Raw genomic sequence first — 13,141 nt, 5'->3', positions numbered from 1 at the left:
TACGATACAGATTTCATGGGGGAGACCAGCATTTCTCAAATTGGGGGTCCTGACCCAAAAGGGAGTTGGGGAGGGGGGGGAATCTCAAGGATATTTTAGGGAGGTCGTGGTATTGCCACCTGTACTTTTGCACTGCCTTCAGAGCTGGGTGGCTGGAGAGTGGCAGCTGTTGGCTGAGCACCCAGCTCTCAAGGCAGTGTCCCACCAGCAGCAGAGCAGAAGTAAGGGTGACAATACCATATGCCATGCCATTCTTACTACTTTGCTGCTGCAGGCAGCAGCTCTGCCTTCAGAGCTGGATTCCTGGCCAGCAGCTGCCACTCTCCAGCTGCCCAGCTCTGAAGGCAGTGCTTCCACCAGCAGCAGTGCAGAAGCAAGTGTAGCAGTACTGTGCCCCCTACAATAATCTTGCAGCCTCCCACAACTTCTTTTTGGGTCGGGACTCCTACAATTACAACACTGTGACATTTCAGATTTAAATATTTGAAATCATGAAATTTACTACTTTAAAAATCCTGTGACCATGAAAATGACCAAAATGGACCATGAATTTAGTAGAGCCCTAAGCATCTTGCTAGCCCTTTTGATACTGGATAGACTCTTAGGATACACTAGGTCAGTGTTCCCCAACCTTTTTTGTCTGGTGGGCATCAGATGAGCCATGGAGGACCGTGGTGGTGGACGAGCATACGCCGAAATGCCGCTGACAAGCCTCAATGTCAGTAGGCGTCGTTGCCGAAATGCTGCCGACAAGCCGCAATGTCAATAGGCGTCGTTGCCGAAATGCTGCCAACAAGCCGCAATGTCAATAGGCGTCGTTGCCGAAATGCTGCCGACAAGCCACAATGTCAATAGGCGTCGTTGCCGAAATGCCGCCGACAAGCTGCAACGTCAATAGGCATCGCTGCTGAAATGCCACTGACAAGCAGCAGCATCCAGAGGCCACAGCGGCAACGCCTCTGAATGAAACTGCTCGTCGGTGGCATTTCGGCAGCTGCTTGTCCGCCAGCCAGTACACAGGCTCGCTTAGAGGCCCCTGCATCACGTTGGGGACCCCTGCACCAGTTGATGGTCAGATTTCCCAGAGTGTAATTTAAACATAGGTATTTTGAAGCTAGTACTCAGAAAAAAATCTCCATAATGCTAAAATACTTTTTTATTCTAGGGGAAAGTGCTTGGGGACATTAAGTCCCATAACTAGTTACTGTTGTGTTCCTCACTGTAGCATCCTAGTTAATCAAACACACACTTGTTTCATAGTTTTATTTAACAGACAATTGCAGTTCAAACCAGTGATAATTCCTCCCTTCTTGTTGAAATTTTAATGATTATGGAAACATCTGTTTGCACAATATTAATGAAAACATTTGTCTCCAGTTTAGAGAACTCAACAAACAATGCAGATGCTTCCACCAACAAATTTGTATTTGGACAGAACATGAGTGAGAGAGTCTTGGTGAGCGCTAAATATTTATTAAATGTAATATTTCTTTGCTTATTATCCATGTGATATGAATGCATCATGCATGTCTGGTCAGCAGTGTCTCTTGGGACTGCATGTGAGTCTTGAGTGTCTTTGTGGCTCCCACCCAAGGACATGATGAGTGTGTCCCCCCAGCTGGCGCTTGATTCCTTCTTACCACCCATGGCAGTGAGCCAGAACACAGCCTGTTTGTGCCACTTGCTATAGCAAGCTTCTCCCCTGAAACCTTTTCCCTTGTGAATGACTGTTGTCAGTCTAACTTAGTGAACTTTCTTATAGTTAATAGTTCACGGTAGCTGTCTACCACCTTAGCAGTTTTTTCTCACTCGTATTTGACTGAATAGTTGGCACCAAGGCTGGCTGTTTTTCAACTTGTTAATGAGGCAGAGACTTTGGATTTTAAACCCCCTAGAGCAGCCTTGTGTCAGTCACTGATGGCCACGCAAGGTGCCTGATCTCTGAGAGACATGTCATAGAGACACCTAGCACCAGCACTCCCCATCAGAGCTGAGGAGGGAGAAGACGAGTCACATAAGTCTCCCTTGTAAGTGATTCTTGGTCCAATCCATATAGCATCAGTCTATCTGGTGGAGAAGCCAGCTAGCTTGATGCCAAAAACACACTGCATGATTCAACACCCTGAGCTTGAACCCTGGCACCACAGAATTAACAACTGCTGGTGCTAGTGTGGCTTCACTGATAGCAAGGAGTCCATTATTTCTTTTCCAGTGCTATACACCTCCATCCTGCCATGCTAGCACCCCTCCTTTCCGCATCATCAGGTCAGTCAGAGTAGTCAGGAGTAATGCTACAATTTCTACTAAGGAAATATGTACTCCAGGGAGTACCAGATACTGGTACCTTTATAAAATTACTAAAGGTACAGGACTGCCTCAAGAGTCACATTAGCACTCTTGTTTTCACAAATCCATAAGTTCATGTATTCTGCCTCTTTTCCTTACAGAGCCCACCAAAATCAAATGAAGCTGGTACAGAAAGTAGCAAGGAAAATGCTGCTACAGAATCTGGCTCTGAATCTTCTTCACAGGAAGCTACTCCAGAGAGAGGTGAATTGTGGGATATTTTTTTTAGAAACAGTATTCTGTTACTGGTTGTGTTATGCCTAATCCTTGTTAAGTGCTTGCAGTTGTGGTTTTATTACCATATGAAAATATAAAACCTCCCCTTGCCTTTATTGTACCTTCTAGCCAACATTTTTTTAAAAAGTGGAGGCGGAGATTCCTTGGTCCCCTCAAGGTTTCGAGAGAAGGGGAGTGTTGTGTGTTAACAGCCCATCCAGACTGCTCTAGCCCTGCCAGGGGTACTCTTGGTCATTGCATGTGGATCAGGAGTATCTCCAGCAGTGTGCAAGTGGCAGGAATTTGGAGGGCATATAGTCAGCCCAGTTTTATTACAGAAGATGGGTGGCAAGGGATTATTTTAATTCTGTTTTATAGTTACTGGATGTAACATAAACTGAGTCTAAGTATGTAGAGTTTATGCTATGGTGATTGGATGCTCCAGAAATGTTTTAAAAAATGGTTTTAGGTATTACCTCATCAAAACCAAAACAATTTACTGAAATTAGGGGTTTGCTTTGACTCTGTGAGGGAGTAGGTTTTTTATGAAAAATGGAGGTGATGTGGGAGTTGTAGAAATTTTCCAGTTTTAGTTGCCAGTCAGTCAGAGACTATAAAATAAAGAGCATATCTATGTTACCTGTAGCAATGGAGACATTAACATTATACCTGTAGAGGTGAGCATAAGTATTTGTTTTGCACAGATTTTGCAAAATCCTCTTCTTAGAGAGACTCAGATGGACCAGATCTTCAGAGTTACCAGTATCTGTGTTTGGGAATTTTTCTCCCTCTCAATTCTGATTTTAAGAAAAGAGGAATCATTCCTGAAAAGACAGACAAAACTGCTTTCTTCAGACTTCATATCCATTTCTAGATCCTGATAAAAGCACAATTTTTGGCCACTGAACCTGGCAGAATGACAGTTGCACAAGACAGTCATGCTCCAGAGGAAAAGCATATTAACTGGTAGCTTATTCAGGTAAATGGCAGGCTCTGTGTAGGTGCACATGGCCGTCCATCTGTATGATGTGAATTTATGTGACTAGTGCCCAAAATAAACTTGAAAAATGTTGTTCAGCTAATAATATTTCAGAATCACTGGCAGAGTCTGCAGCAGCCTATACTAAAGCAACAGCAAAGAAGTGTTTACTGGAGAAGGTAGAGGTGATCACTGGGGAAGAAGCAGAGAGCAATGTGTTACAGGTAAGAAATTGGTCACACAGTTGAGCTTCAGTCTTGTTGGGATTCATATCCAGCTTATTTATTCTATAATGATTGCTTGCCACTATTTCAAGTTCTTGCAACTCAGCTTCATGGCACCATCCTATATGCTTTCCTATGTTCTATAACTGAGGCAGGTGTTTTGTTGAAATTGTTACTGCTCTTTATCTTAAACAGGACACAATTTAATGAACTGTGGTTAGATTTCAGGATTCAGATAATCAAAATAAAAAGTCCTTCACAAATCAGTGCTGGTTCCCTACCTGAGACTGTGGAATGAACCTCCCACAGGATCTAAGAACGACCACAAACTACACTGCTTTATGTTCTAAGAGCAAGGTACTCCTGCTCTTCAACTTGCCTTTCCTAATCAGACACAGTCCATGGCATATGTACATTTTAAAAAACAAAATACATAATTTAAAAAGGTACAACATACTATATGTGGCGGGTTCGGTCACAGAAACCCCCTTAGGACTGTCACCTGATGTGCTGAGACTACCTTGAACCTGTTTTCTCTGCAGTTTGGACCTCCAGAACCCTGCCTTTCAAGCCAGACATGCCAGTCTGCCCCAACACAGACCCAGAGTCTGAACCATGTGCCCCAAAGCTGCAGACTTAACTGAAAACAGCTTAAGGAAGTGCTCCTGTCTCTAGCACCTAGACACCCAACTCCCAATGGGATCCAAACCCCAAATGAATCTGTTTTACTCTGTATAAAGCTTATACAGTGCAAACTCATAAATTGTCCGCCCTCTATAACACTGATAGAGAGATATGCGGTGCTGTTTGCTCCCCCAGGTATTAATTACTTACTCTGGGTTAATTAATAAGCAAAAGTGATTTTATTAAATATAAAAGGTAGATTTAAGTGGTTTCACATAATAACAGACAAAACAGAGTAAGGTACCAAGCAAAATAAAACAAAACACGCAAGTCTAAGCCTAATATATTCAGAAACTGATTACAGATGAAATCTCACCCCCAGGGATGTTCCAATAAGCTTCTTTCACAGACTGGACTCCTTCCTAGCCTGGGTTTAATCCTTTCCCCGGTACAGTTCTTGTTAGCTCCAACTCAGGTGGTAACTAAGGAGTTTTTCATGACTGGAACCCTCTTCGTTCTGTTCCCCCCCTCCCCGCCCCCCTTATATAGCTATGGCACAAGGTGGGAATCCTTTGTGTCTCTGGATCCTCACTTCTCCTCCTGAATGGAGAAGCACCAGGTTTAAGATAGATTTCAGTACCAGGTGACATGGTCACTTGTCCTGTGAGACCCTGAGCATTCATTCTTCCTGGCCTGAGTCACAGGAAGGCTTGCAAGTAAACAAAATCGTTTACAACCAATTGTCCTAGTTGATGGGAGCCATCAAGATTCCAAACCATCATTAGTGACCCACACTTCGCATAATTACAGTCGGACCTCAGAGTTATATTTCATATTTCTAGTTTCAGATATAAGAATGATACATTTATACAAATAGGATGACCACACTCAGTAGATTATAAACTTTATAATGAATACCTTACAAGAGACCTTTTGCATGAAGCATATTCCAGTTACATTACATTCACGCTTATTAGCATATTTTCATACAATCATATGGAGTTCAACGTCATAGTATATTTTGAGGGCTTTAGTTGCCAGAGAGAATATAAGACTTTACTTTTCAGGGTATCAATCCAGCACATTTTAGAAGCCTGAAATTTCACGGTAGCGAATACTTTTGAAATCAAATTAAATGTAGATCGGGAGATTTTTGGTTCAGTAATCATGATGTATTCTGTAATTATAGTCAACCATTACATTAAAGAACTTAAGCAAGGAGGCATCTCTCTTTTGCAGATACAATGCAAGTTGTTTGTGTTTGATAAGAACTCTCAGTCTTGGGTGGAAAGAGGGAGAGGACTTCTGAGACTCAATGACATGGCATCAACAGATGATGGAACGTTACAATCTCGATTAGGTAAGATGAGCTGTGGGAAGTGAGTTATTGGGATGATATTCTGTGTTACTACTACAAAATGTTTCCTTGGTAGTTGGGGGCATCTGCTTTGGATTACTGTGTCTAAATATAGCAGTTTTTTTTAAAAAAAGAAAGTTTTGAAGTTCACGTCAGTGTCCCAGGATGGCCCTTCTGGTACTCTTTAATGTGTAGGTTAGAGCTTGTCTGAAAATACCAGTTCATTGAACATGAAACTTCTCTGCAAAGCAGTTGAGTTTGATGGAACCCTCTCGGCTTACCTGCTGTGGAGCCTCCACCGTGCAGTCTGCCCCAAGACTGAAGACTGCAGTTTTCTTGGATCCATGGCTTTGCGGCAGCCGTGCCATGCAGTCTGCCTCCAGAGGACTTCAGGGTACTGGGAAAGCCCTGGGCTCTGGGAAAGCCCTGCCATACCTGGCTTTCCAGACTTCCTGCTGGGGAGTCGAGGTACCAGAAAGCCCTGAGGGCTCTCAGGACTTCCAGACTTATTGCTGCAGAAGCCCAAACTGGGAGCCTCGAAGTCCTGGGATTGGCTCTCAAGGTTTGTATCTCTAGGGCTGCCCAACCACGTGGACTACCCCAGGGCTTCCGATTCCCGGGCCAGCTGGCTCCCTGGGGTGCCAAGCAGGCCAGGAAGCCTTGGGGTCACCAGCCCTGGGCAGCCTGCCTAGCAGGGTTGCCCAGAGGTGCAGATCCTGGGAGCCCTGGCAGCTGCTGAGTGAAATTGAGAATGTCAGTTTGACTCAGTGAGACAAGATACGTAGCTTCTCTCACCAACAAAAGTTGGTCCAGTAAAAGATATTCCCTCATCCACCTTGTCTCTTTATTATCTAGGAACTGACATGTCTATAACATAGCATACAGTTTCACTCACTGTCTGCTGGTTCCAGGGAGAAAATTGCATTTCTGAAACGTCGTGTGTTGGTGTTTCTGAAACACACATTTTTGGGAATTTCCAGTTTGCTTTCAAGCCAGAAATCCTGAATTTTGGACAGATTTAGTGTAGATTTTCTATAGTGAAGAGGGGATCTCTTTGCAGCTTTGGGGCAGTGATTGCCAACCTGCTGGTTATCTCACTGCAGGTAACAAATTCCTAAAAGCATAAAGAACATAGTTATTTCTGTTGAATGTTTGTCCCCTTTAAAATCAGTCAGTCTTCAGCAATTGGAAGATTGGTGGCTAGAAGTTCTTATATCCTGTATATCTAACCACTTAACCACATATTTACATCTGTAGAAAGACATGTCTCTATAACTTTGTCTCCCAATATCAGCCTTCTCCCAGGTTTTCCTGTGGTTGCTAATGTGTAAACTAAATGTACAGCTTGATTTAGGGTAGAAAATATCATTCCTGCTTCTGTGGCATTGCAACATAAATAGCTGAATAGGAAATTAAATATATTATATGACAATAAGCATCATGGTTTAAGAAATCAAGACCTCTCTGGTAGGTGCTGCCATTTTTTTTTGGTTTATGCAGCTGCATATTTTGTGGGGGTGTATAATGTAGCTGCTTAAAGTTGTTGACATCTGTGCATTAGGCTGTGGCTGTTTCTTAAACAGCTAACTGTGGATTAAGTCATACATAGTGTACTTTTCTCTTCCTTGATATAATAAAGGTGCATTAGTGACTAGGTTGAGCAGAGCTGCTAGTTTAACGATTGAAAAATAAATATAAGTGCTCTAAAATCTACATTTGTAGTCATATTGTTTTGAAAATTGCTGTGTCTCATTGGGCCATGGGGTAGCAATTAGCTGTTCAAATTTGGGTAACTTAGTTAAGTGGATCCTGAGATAAAACACCTGGAGTGGGGGACTGAGACTCATCAAGAAAATTTTCCAATTTTTATAACTTTTTTGCACCTGTCTGTGGCTCAAACTATGGCACTGATCTGCACCATCCTGAGATTACTTGATCAGATTGGACCTTTTTTCCTCCTCCCTGTGGCCCTACAGTCTGATGAAGAGTATGAAGAGGCCACTGAGGAGGGCAGAGCTGATAGATGAGTTGGTAGCAAAGTGTGCCCAAGAAACCACCTCAATGGATGTCCGTCACTCATGCCCTTCTCACTACTACCCTTTTCTTTCTTTTTTTAAAGGGACTTCGTTGCCAACAAATGTTGTTAGAACAGACCGAAGGTTACCAAACACTGCCTTGTACCCTTCCAGAGCTTGAATAGAGTCACAAAGTCCAAAAGAGGCTATTAGGTCATCTAGTTTGACCTCCTGTATACCACAGCCCATTACATTTCACCCAGTCAGCCCAAAGGGTGGCTAAACTTAAACCTTGGAAAACCAGAAAGTACAGAGTTAAGGTAATGTCTCCTACACCACAACCCTCCACTCCACAACTTTAACCCTGTCCTATTCAGGGCCGCCCGGAGGGGAGGGGGGGAAATGGGGCAATTTGCCCCGGGCTCCTCATGGGCCTCCACAAGAGTTTTTCGGGGGTCCTGGAGCAGAGTCCTTCACTCGCTCCAGGGGCCCCGGAAAACTCTTTCGGGACCCGGGCTTCTGGAGCTTCTTCTCGGCAGGGGTCTTTGGGGCACTTCGGCGGCAGGTCCTGGAGCAGAAGGATCCCCCGCCACCGAATTACCACCAAAGCGGGGGCCCTCTGCCACCGAGGACCCCAGGCTCCCTGAATCCTCTGGGCGGCCCTGATCCTATTCAAACAGTGCCACAGCTTGTCCCTGTCAGAAATCATGGGACTGTGTTCTTCCTGAGTATGCAAAGGAGAGGAGAAAGTAATGGTGGGAGGTGAGAACTCTTAGGCCTTGTCTTGACTAGGATAAATATAAAATTTAGGTTAGGCTTAGTGAAGAGGAACTAACTAAGCCTGACCTACATTTGACTGCTTTACTTACTCAAGATAAACTTCAGACTTGCCAGATATTAACAGCTGTTCACCCTTGTCCCCTTCAGCTATCTCTCACTGATCCTTTTGGAGCTCTGAGGTGGACCACGAGATTGCTAGAATTTCCAAGAACAGTAGTGCTGCCGAGGACAGTGAGGGTGCGTGAATGCCAGTGTGCATATGAGGTTCTGATAGGCACTGTGAATATGCAAGAGTGTGTCAGAAGGGATGAAGCACTCTTACGTTCCCCTGTCTTCTCGACATACCTAGTGAAATGTCTGCCTCTGGAGGGGACAGTGGTAGCCGTTCCAGCAGCAACCCAACCTTATAGATATTTGTCTCCTTCATACATTTTTAGAATCAAGAAGGGCCATTGTGATCATGATCTTATACTTGGACCTCCTGCATAGCAGAGGCCAGAAATTAGATTACCCTGATTCCTCTAACTCCAGCTGCACCGCTCTCAGTTGGCAGGGTGAGCTCTGGCAATTTTGCTGCAACTAATGCTTGGATCAACACAGCTCCCTCTAGCACAGTGAGGAGGCAACAAGTACATCAGAAGCCTTGATGGTATAGAATTGGGTTGGACCCACCCAACACAACACATAAGTGGCCAATTTTGTTAGGGAGGGGTCAAGTTTGGCCCCAGTGCCTATTGCTAGCTACAAGGAGTAGAGTGATGGAATTACAGCTGTATAGAGGTGTGGTGTGGGAGAGATTACCTTATCTCTCCTGATTTTAAGAGATTTTAATTTAGCCACTGTTCACATTCTAGAAAGACACAAGGCATTGCTAGATAACTTTTACTGCATTAACAAAGTTCTTTGGCAGTAAAAGCAACGAGGAGTCCAGTGGCACCTTAAAGACTAAGAGATTTATTTGGGCATAAGCTTTCTTGGGTAAAAAACCCACTTCTTCAGATGCATGGATACAGACTAACAGGGCTACCCCTCTGATTCTTTGGCAGTGAATATAATAGAAATATTTTATGAATTCCTGACCGTGTCTCATGCATCAATAAACACACAGTCTTTAAAGATTAGTAAATATATGCTAGGGAATGATCCTATGCTTTCTGGAAGCTGGAGTTTTCCATCTCTAGTCTGTAATATATAAATAGAGACTTTGGGGCTGACTCTGGTGCCCTCTCTGGCTCCTCTACATTTCTTCAGCAATGTAATGAAACTACTCATGTCTGATTCTTCTAGTTATGCTTTCTCAGTGTTTTTCCCCTTTGCTACTTGTCTTGAAGAGACATGCAAGCGGTATGTAAACAGAACTCTCCTTTTAAAAAATATATGTTCTGAAAGTGACAATAGGGTTCTTACTTGGAGTCTTCTGCGATGTCCAAATTTCCACTGTCTCTCGCTAATTTACTTTGTACGTTGGTTCTAGTAATGCGGACTCAGGGGAGTCTCAGGTTAATCCTGAACACCAAGCTCTGGGCTCAGATGCAGATTGACAAAGCCAGTGAAAAGAGTATCCGTATCACAGCCATGGATACAGAGGACCAGGGAGTCAAAGTTTTTCTGATATCGGTGAGTGTTCTTCGTTTACTCTCTAATTTTCCTTCCAAAAAGAGTTGTTCTTCGAGTATTGTTTGTATGGTTGCTCGACTTCAGCTGTGCATGCACCCCACGTGCTTTCAATCAGAGATTTTCATTAGCAGTGTCCATTCAGCCCACACATGCATTCATTATGTTTCCTTGTGCCTTGCACTGATAGGTAAACCACCTCTTGACTGCCTCGACCTGCGATGGAGCTTTAACATATCCACATTGAGTGTGGGCCTTGGCTAAAGTTTTTTTCTTATACTTGCTAGTTTGGTTTAGCTCTCTCCTAGTTTGTTGGTTAGATTAGTTTAATTTAATAGTTGAGAGGATAGTGTTTTTTTCCTTCTCTCCTCCCTCTGGGGAGGCTTACTTTCCTTGGGAGGGCATTCCCAGCTTGCCAGGGTTCAAACACTGCCCCATTTAGATTAAGTTGAGGCTACTAATGATGGAGCATTTCCTTTGCCCGACTCCTGAGCCAGGTCAGGAGAATCTCATTCTCTTTCCTCCCGTCACACACCCACACCCACACACACACACACCAGTCTCTGGGCAGATCCCAACTCCCCTTTGGTCTTGGCTCAGCAGTCCCCCAGAAATGGGAAGACTCCAGAGACCTCCTCAGAAGATCCCAGGAAGAGGAGCTCTGACTTCCTTCAGAAGAAGCCTGCTCCTAAAAGATGTTGGTCTCCCTGTAGGTCAAGGGTCTCAGAAACTTCAACCTCTCAACCCAATGCTGTAAAGATATCAGCGGGGCAGGAAAATCCTGGTGCTTTTTGAAGAACAAACATGGCTCCGGGAGTGCTTTGTACTGTCTAACCACAATAAAGGAGAGACACTTCTCCAAACCAGTACCATTGGACCTGGTGCTAAGCTGGTATCTCCCCCAAAGGGTTCCTCGGCATCATAGAAGCCTAAGTATCTGACTCCATCAATGCCTACCTTGGAATGCTCTGAATCTCTGCTACCGTCTACCTCCACAAACAACCTTGGTTGCTACCTCCTCTCCTGTATGGTCCCCCACAATGGTCATCCTGGGCAGCATACCAACAACAGTTGCTAAAGGCATTGAGTCCCACCATCTGGGACTATAGGGACATAACTTCCTCCACTACAGCCCATTCCTCAGCAGGAGGAGATGTTCGAGGAGGAGGCGGCCAGAGCATATAAGGATGCTACCCCTCAAACTACCATCTACTCATCATCACCACCACATGCAGCAGTAATGTCTCCACCACTGTCTGTGGTGACAATATCCAGCAAATCCAGGACCTCATAAAATGAGTATTTTGTTCTTACCAACAACTACAAGTGTTTATTCTCCCATTCCCCACCTAATTCTCTGGTGGTTGATGCAGGGGCTGAGCAGGGAAAACAATACCACATCAGGTTGACAGTGTATGATAAAGACCAGAAGTGCCTGGACCTTTCTGGACTAAAGTCTTACTCATCTGTTATTCTACAAATCCAGTTCACTAATTACCAAATCATGGCGAAATATAATTACTATACCAGATTTATTGTTCTTATTGAGCACCTCCCACTGGAGCAAAGAGAGCAATTTCAGGCCATCATTGCCGAGGGACAGTTGCTTGCCAAGACATCCCTTAAAACATCCCTAAATCTGGCGTACACTGGGGTCTATTCTGTGCCTACAGCAATAGTTAGGTGTAGAGCATCCTGGCTCCAACTGTTCAGGTTCCCTAGATAGGTGTAGAGCATTACAGAGGACCTCCCTTTTGATAGTCTGAAGATGTTTTCAGAGAAAACAGAAAAATCCCTGCACACTTTGTAAGACTCCAGGGCCACTTTCTGATCTCTGGGAATTTACGCACCGGTGAACAAAAGAAAATCTGGTAGATCACAAACCTTCCAGATACCCTGTCTGATCCAATTCTCGGGGTTCCAAAGACACACTGAACCCTCCCCCTTTTATCTCTCTTCCCTCCCCTCTCCCCCTGCCCCCGCCCCACGGAAAACAAACAGGTTCCAGAGGAAGATCTAGCTGTCCCAAGTACACAACAAGGTAGTCATTGAGACATCAGTTTTGACAATTTGATTGAGGGCTCAAATCTTCCCCATTCTTTAGTTCACTTGCTGCAACATTTTGCCGCCCCCCCTCCCATTTTGGAGACTGACTTTCCCATTTTCAGCATGTATGGAAACAGATTACTACAGACATGAGTCTTGGAGATTGTAACATCAGGCAGCACCATTCACTTTAACTCCCTTCCTCCTTTCCACCCCCTTCCATCTTCAGGGATCCCTCTTACAAGCTCTTGGTGAGACTGAAAACAAACTCGTTTCTTCATTTAGGAGTGATAAAGACTGTCCCTTCTCTACACAAGGGAAAAGTTTTCCACTCAAAGTACTTTCTTATACCAAAGAAAAATAGAGGATGGAGACCAATTTTAGATTTAAGGCTCCTAAACAAATCTATAAAGTTTCAGAAGTTCAGGATGGTTACTCTGGGAGCTAGAATTCCTTCATTAAATTCAAGGGATTTGCTTTTCGCCCTCAACCTACAAGACTCATATTTCCATATAGTGAGACATCCATCTCACAGAAGGTATTGTTATAGGTCAGGATCATTTTCAATACCAGGTGGTCCCTTTCAGACTCTCCTTGGTGCTGAGTGTTTTTTCAAAGGTTCTAATGGTAATTGACGCAATTATAGTGTTCCTGTACCTTGGCAATGGCCGTTCAAGGGTCAGTGCTGTGAGCCTTGCAGAAGGCCCTTTTTCTGTTCATGAAACTAGGTCTCTGGCTCAATGTCAAGAAATCCATGTTGACCTCTGTACAGAAAATACAGTTCTTGTTGCATCCTTGGATTTGTTGATAGCCAGGACCTACCTTCCCATGGACAGATTGCTAACACTGTCAGATCTTGTCAGGACTGTTCAAGAGAGCCCTCAAACCTCAGTGAGAAACTGCCTCCAGGTCCTAGGACATGTGGCAGCTTGCATTGTGG

The 13,141-nt window shown here is 44.1% G+C and overlaps 2 protein-coding genes across 10 annotated transcripts in view; one reads left to right on the top strand and one right to left on the bottom strand.

Annotated features, from left to right (window-relative positions):
- The window catches only part of CAPS (calcyphosine), a 62,799-nt gene that overhangs the window by 5,564 nt on the left and 44,094 nt on the right, over window positions 1-13,141 (bottom strand). The window lies entirely within an intron of this gene.
- The window catches only part of RANBP3 (RAN binding protein 3), a 245,503-nt gene that overhangs the window by 201,770 nt on the left and 30,592 nt on the right, over window positions 1-13,141 (top strand). For 5 of the 9 annotated variants that reach the window (XM_032773837.2, XM_032773827.2, XM_032773809.2 and 2 more), the window contains 5 exons: window positions 1,378-1,456; window positions 2,448-2,550; window positions 3,641-3,765; window positions 5,629-5,749; window positions 10,016-10,158. In XM_032773837.2, the coding sequence (XP_032629728.1) occupies window positions 1,378-1,456; window positions 2,448-2,550; window positions 3,641-3,765; window positions 5,629-5,749; window positions 10,016-10,158 (571 nt within the window). The remainder of the gene's footprint in view (window positions 1-1,377; window positions 1,457-2,447; window positions 2,551-3,640; window positions 3,766-5,628; window positions 5,750-10,015; window positions 10,159-13,141) is intronic. The other 4 variants (XM_032773816.2, XM_032773846.2, XM_075070375.1 and 1 more) reach the window with 1 other exon arrangement.

The sequence above is a fragment of the Chelonoidis abingdonii genome, chromosome 11 (assembly GCF_003597395.2).
Source record: "Chelonoidis abingdonii isolate Lonesome George chromosome 11, CheloAbing_2.0, whole genome shotgun sequence".
NCBI lineage: Eukaryota > Metazoa > Chordata > Testudines > Testudinidae > Chelonoidis > Chelonoidis abingdonii.
The sequence above is the reverse complement of the archived record's forward strand: the minus strand, read 5'-3'. Positions and strand labels throughout refer to the sequence as shown.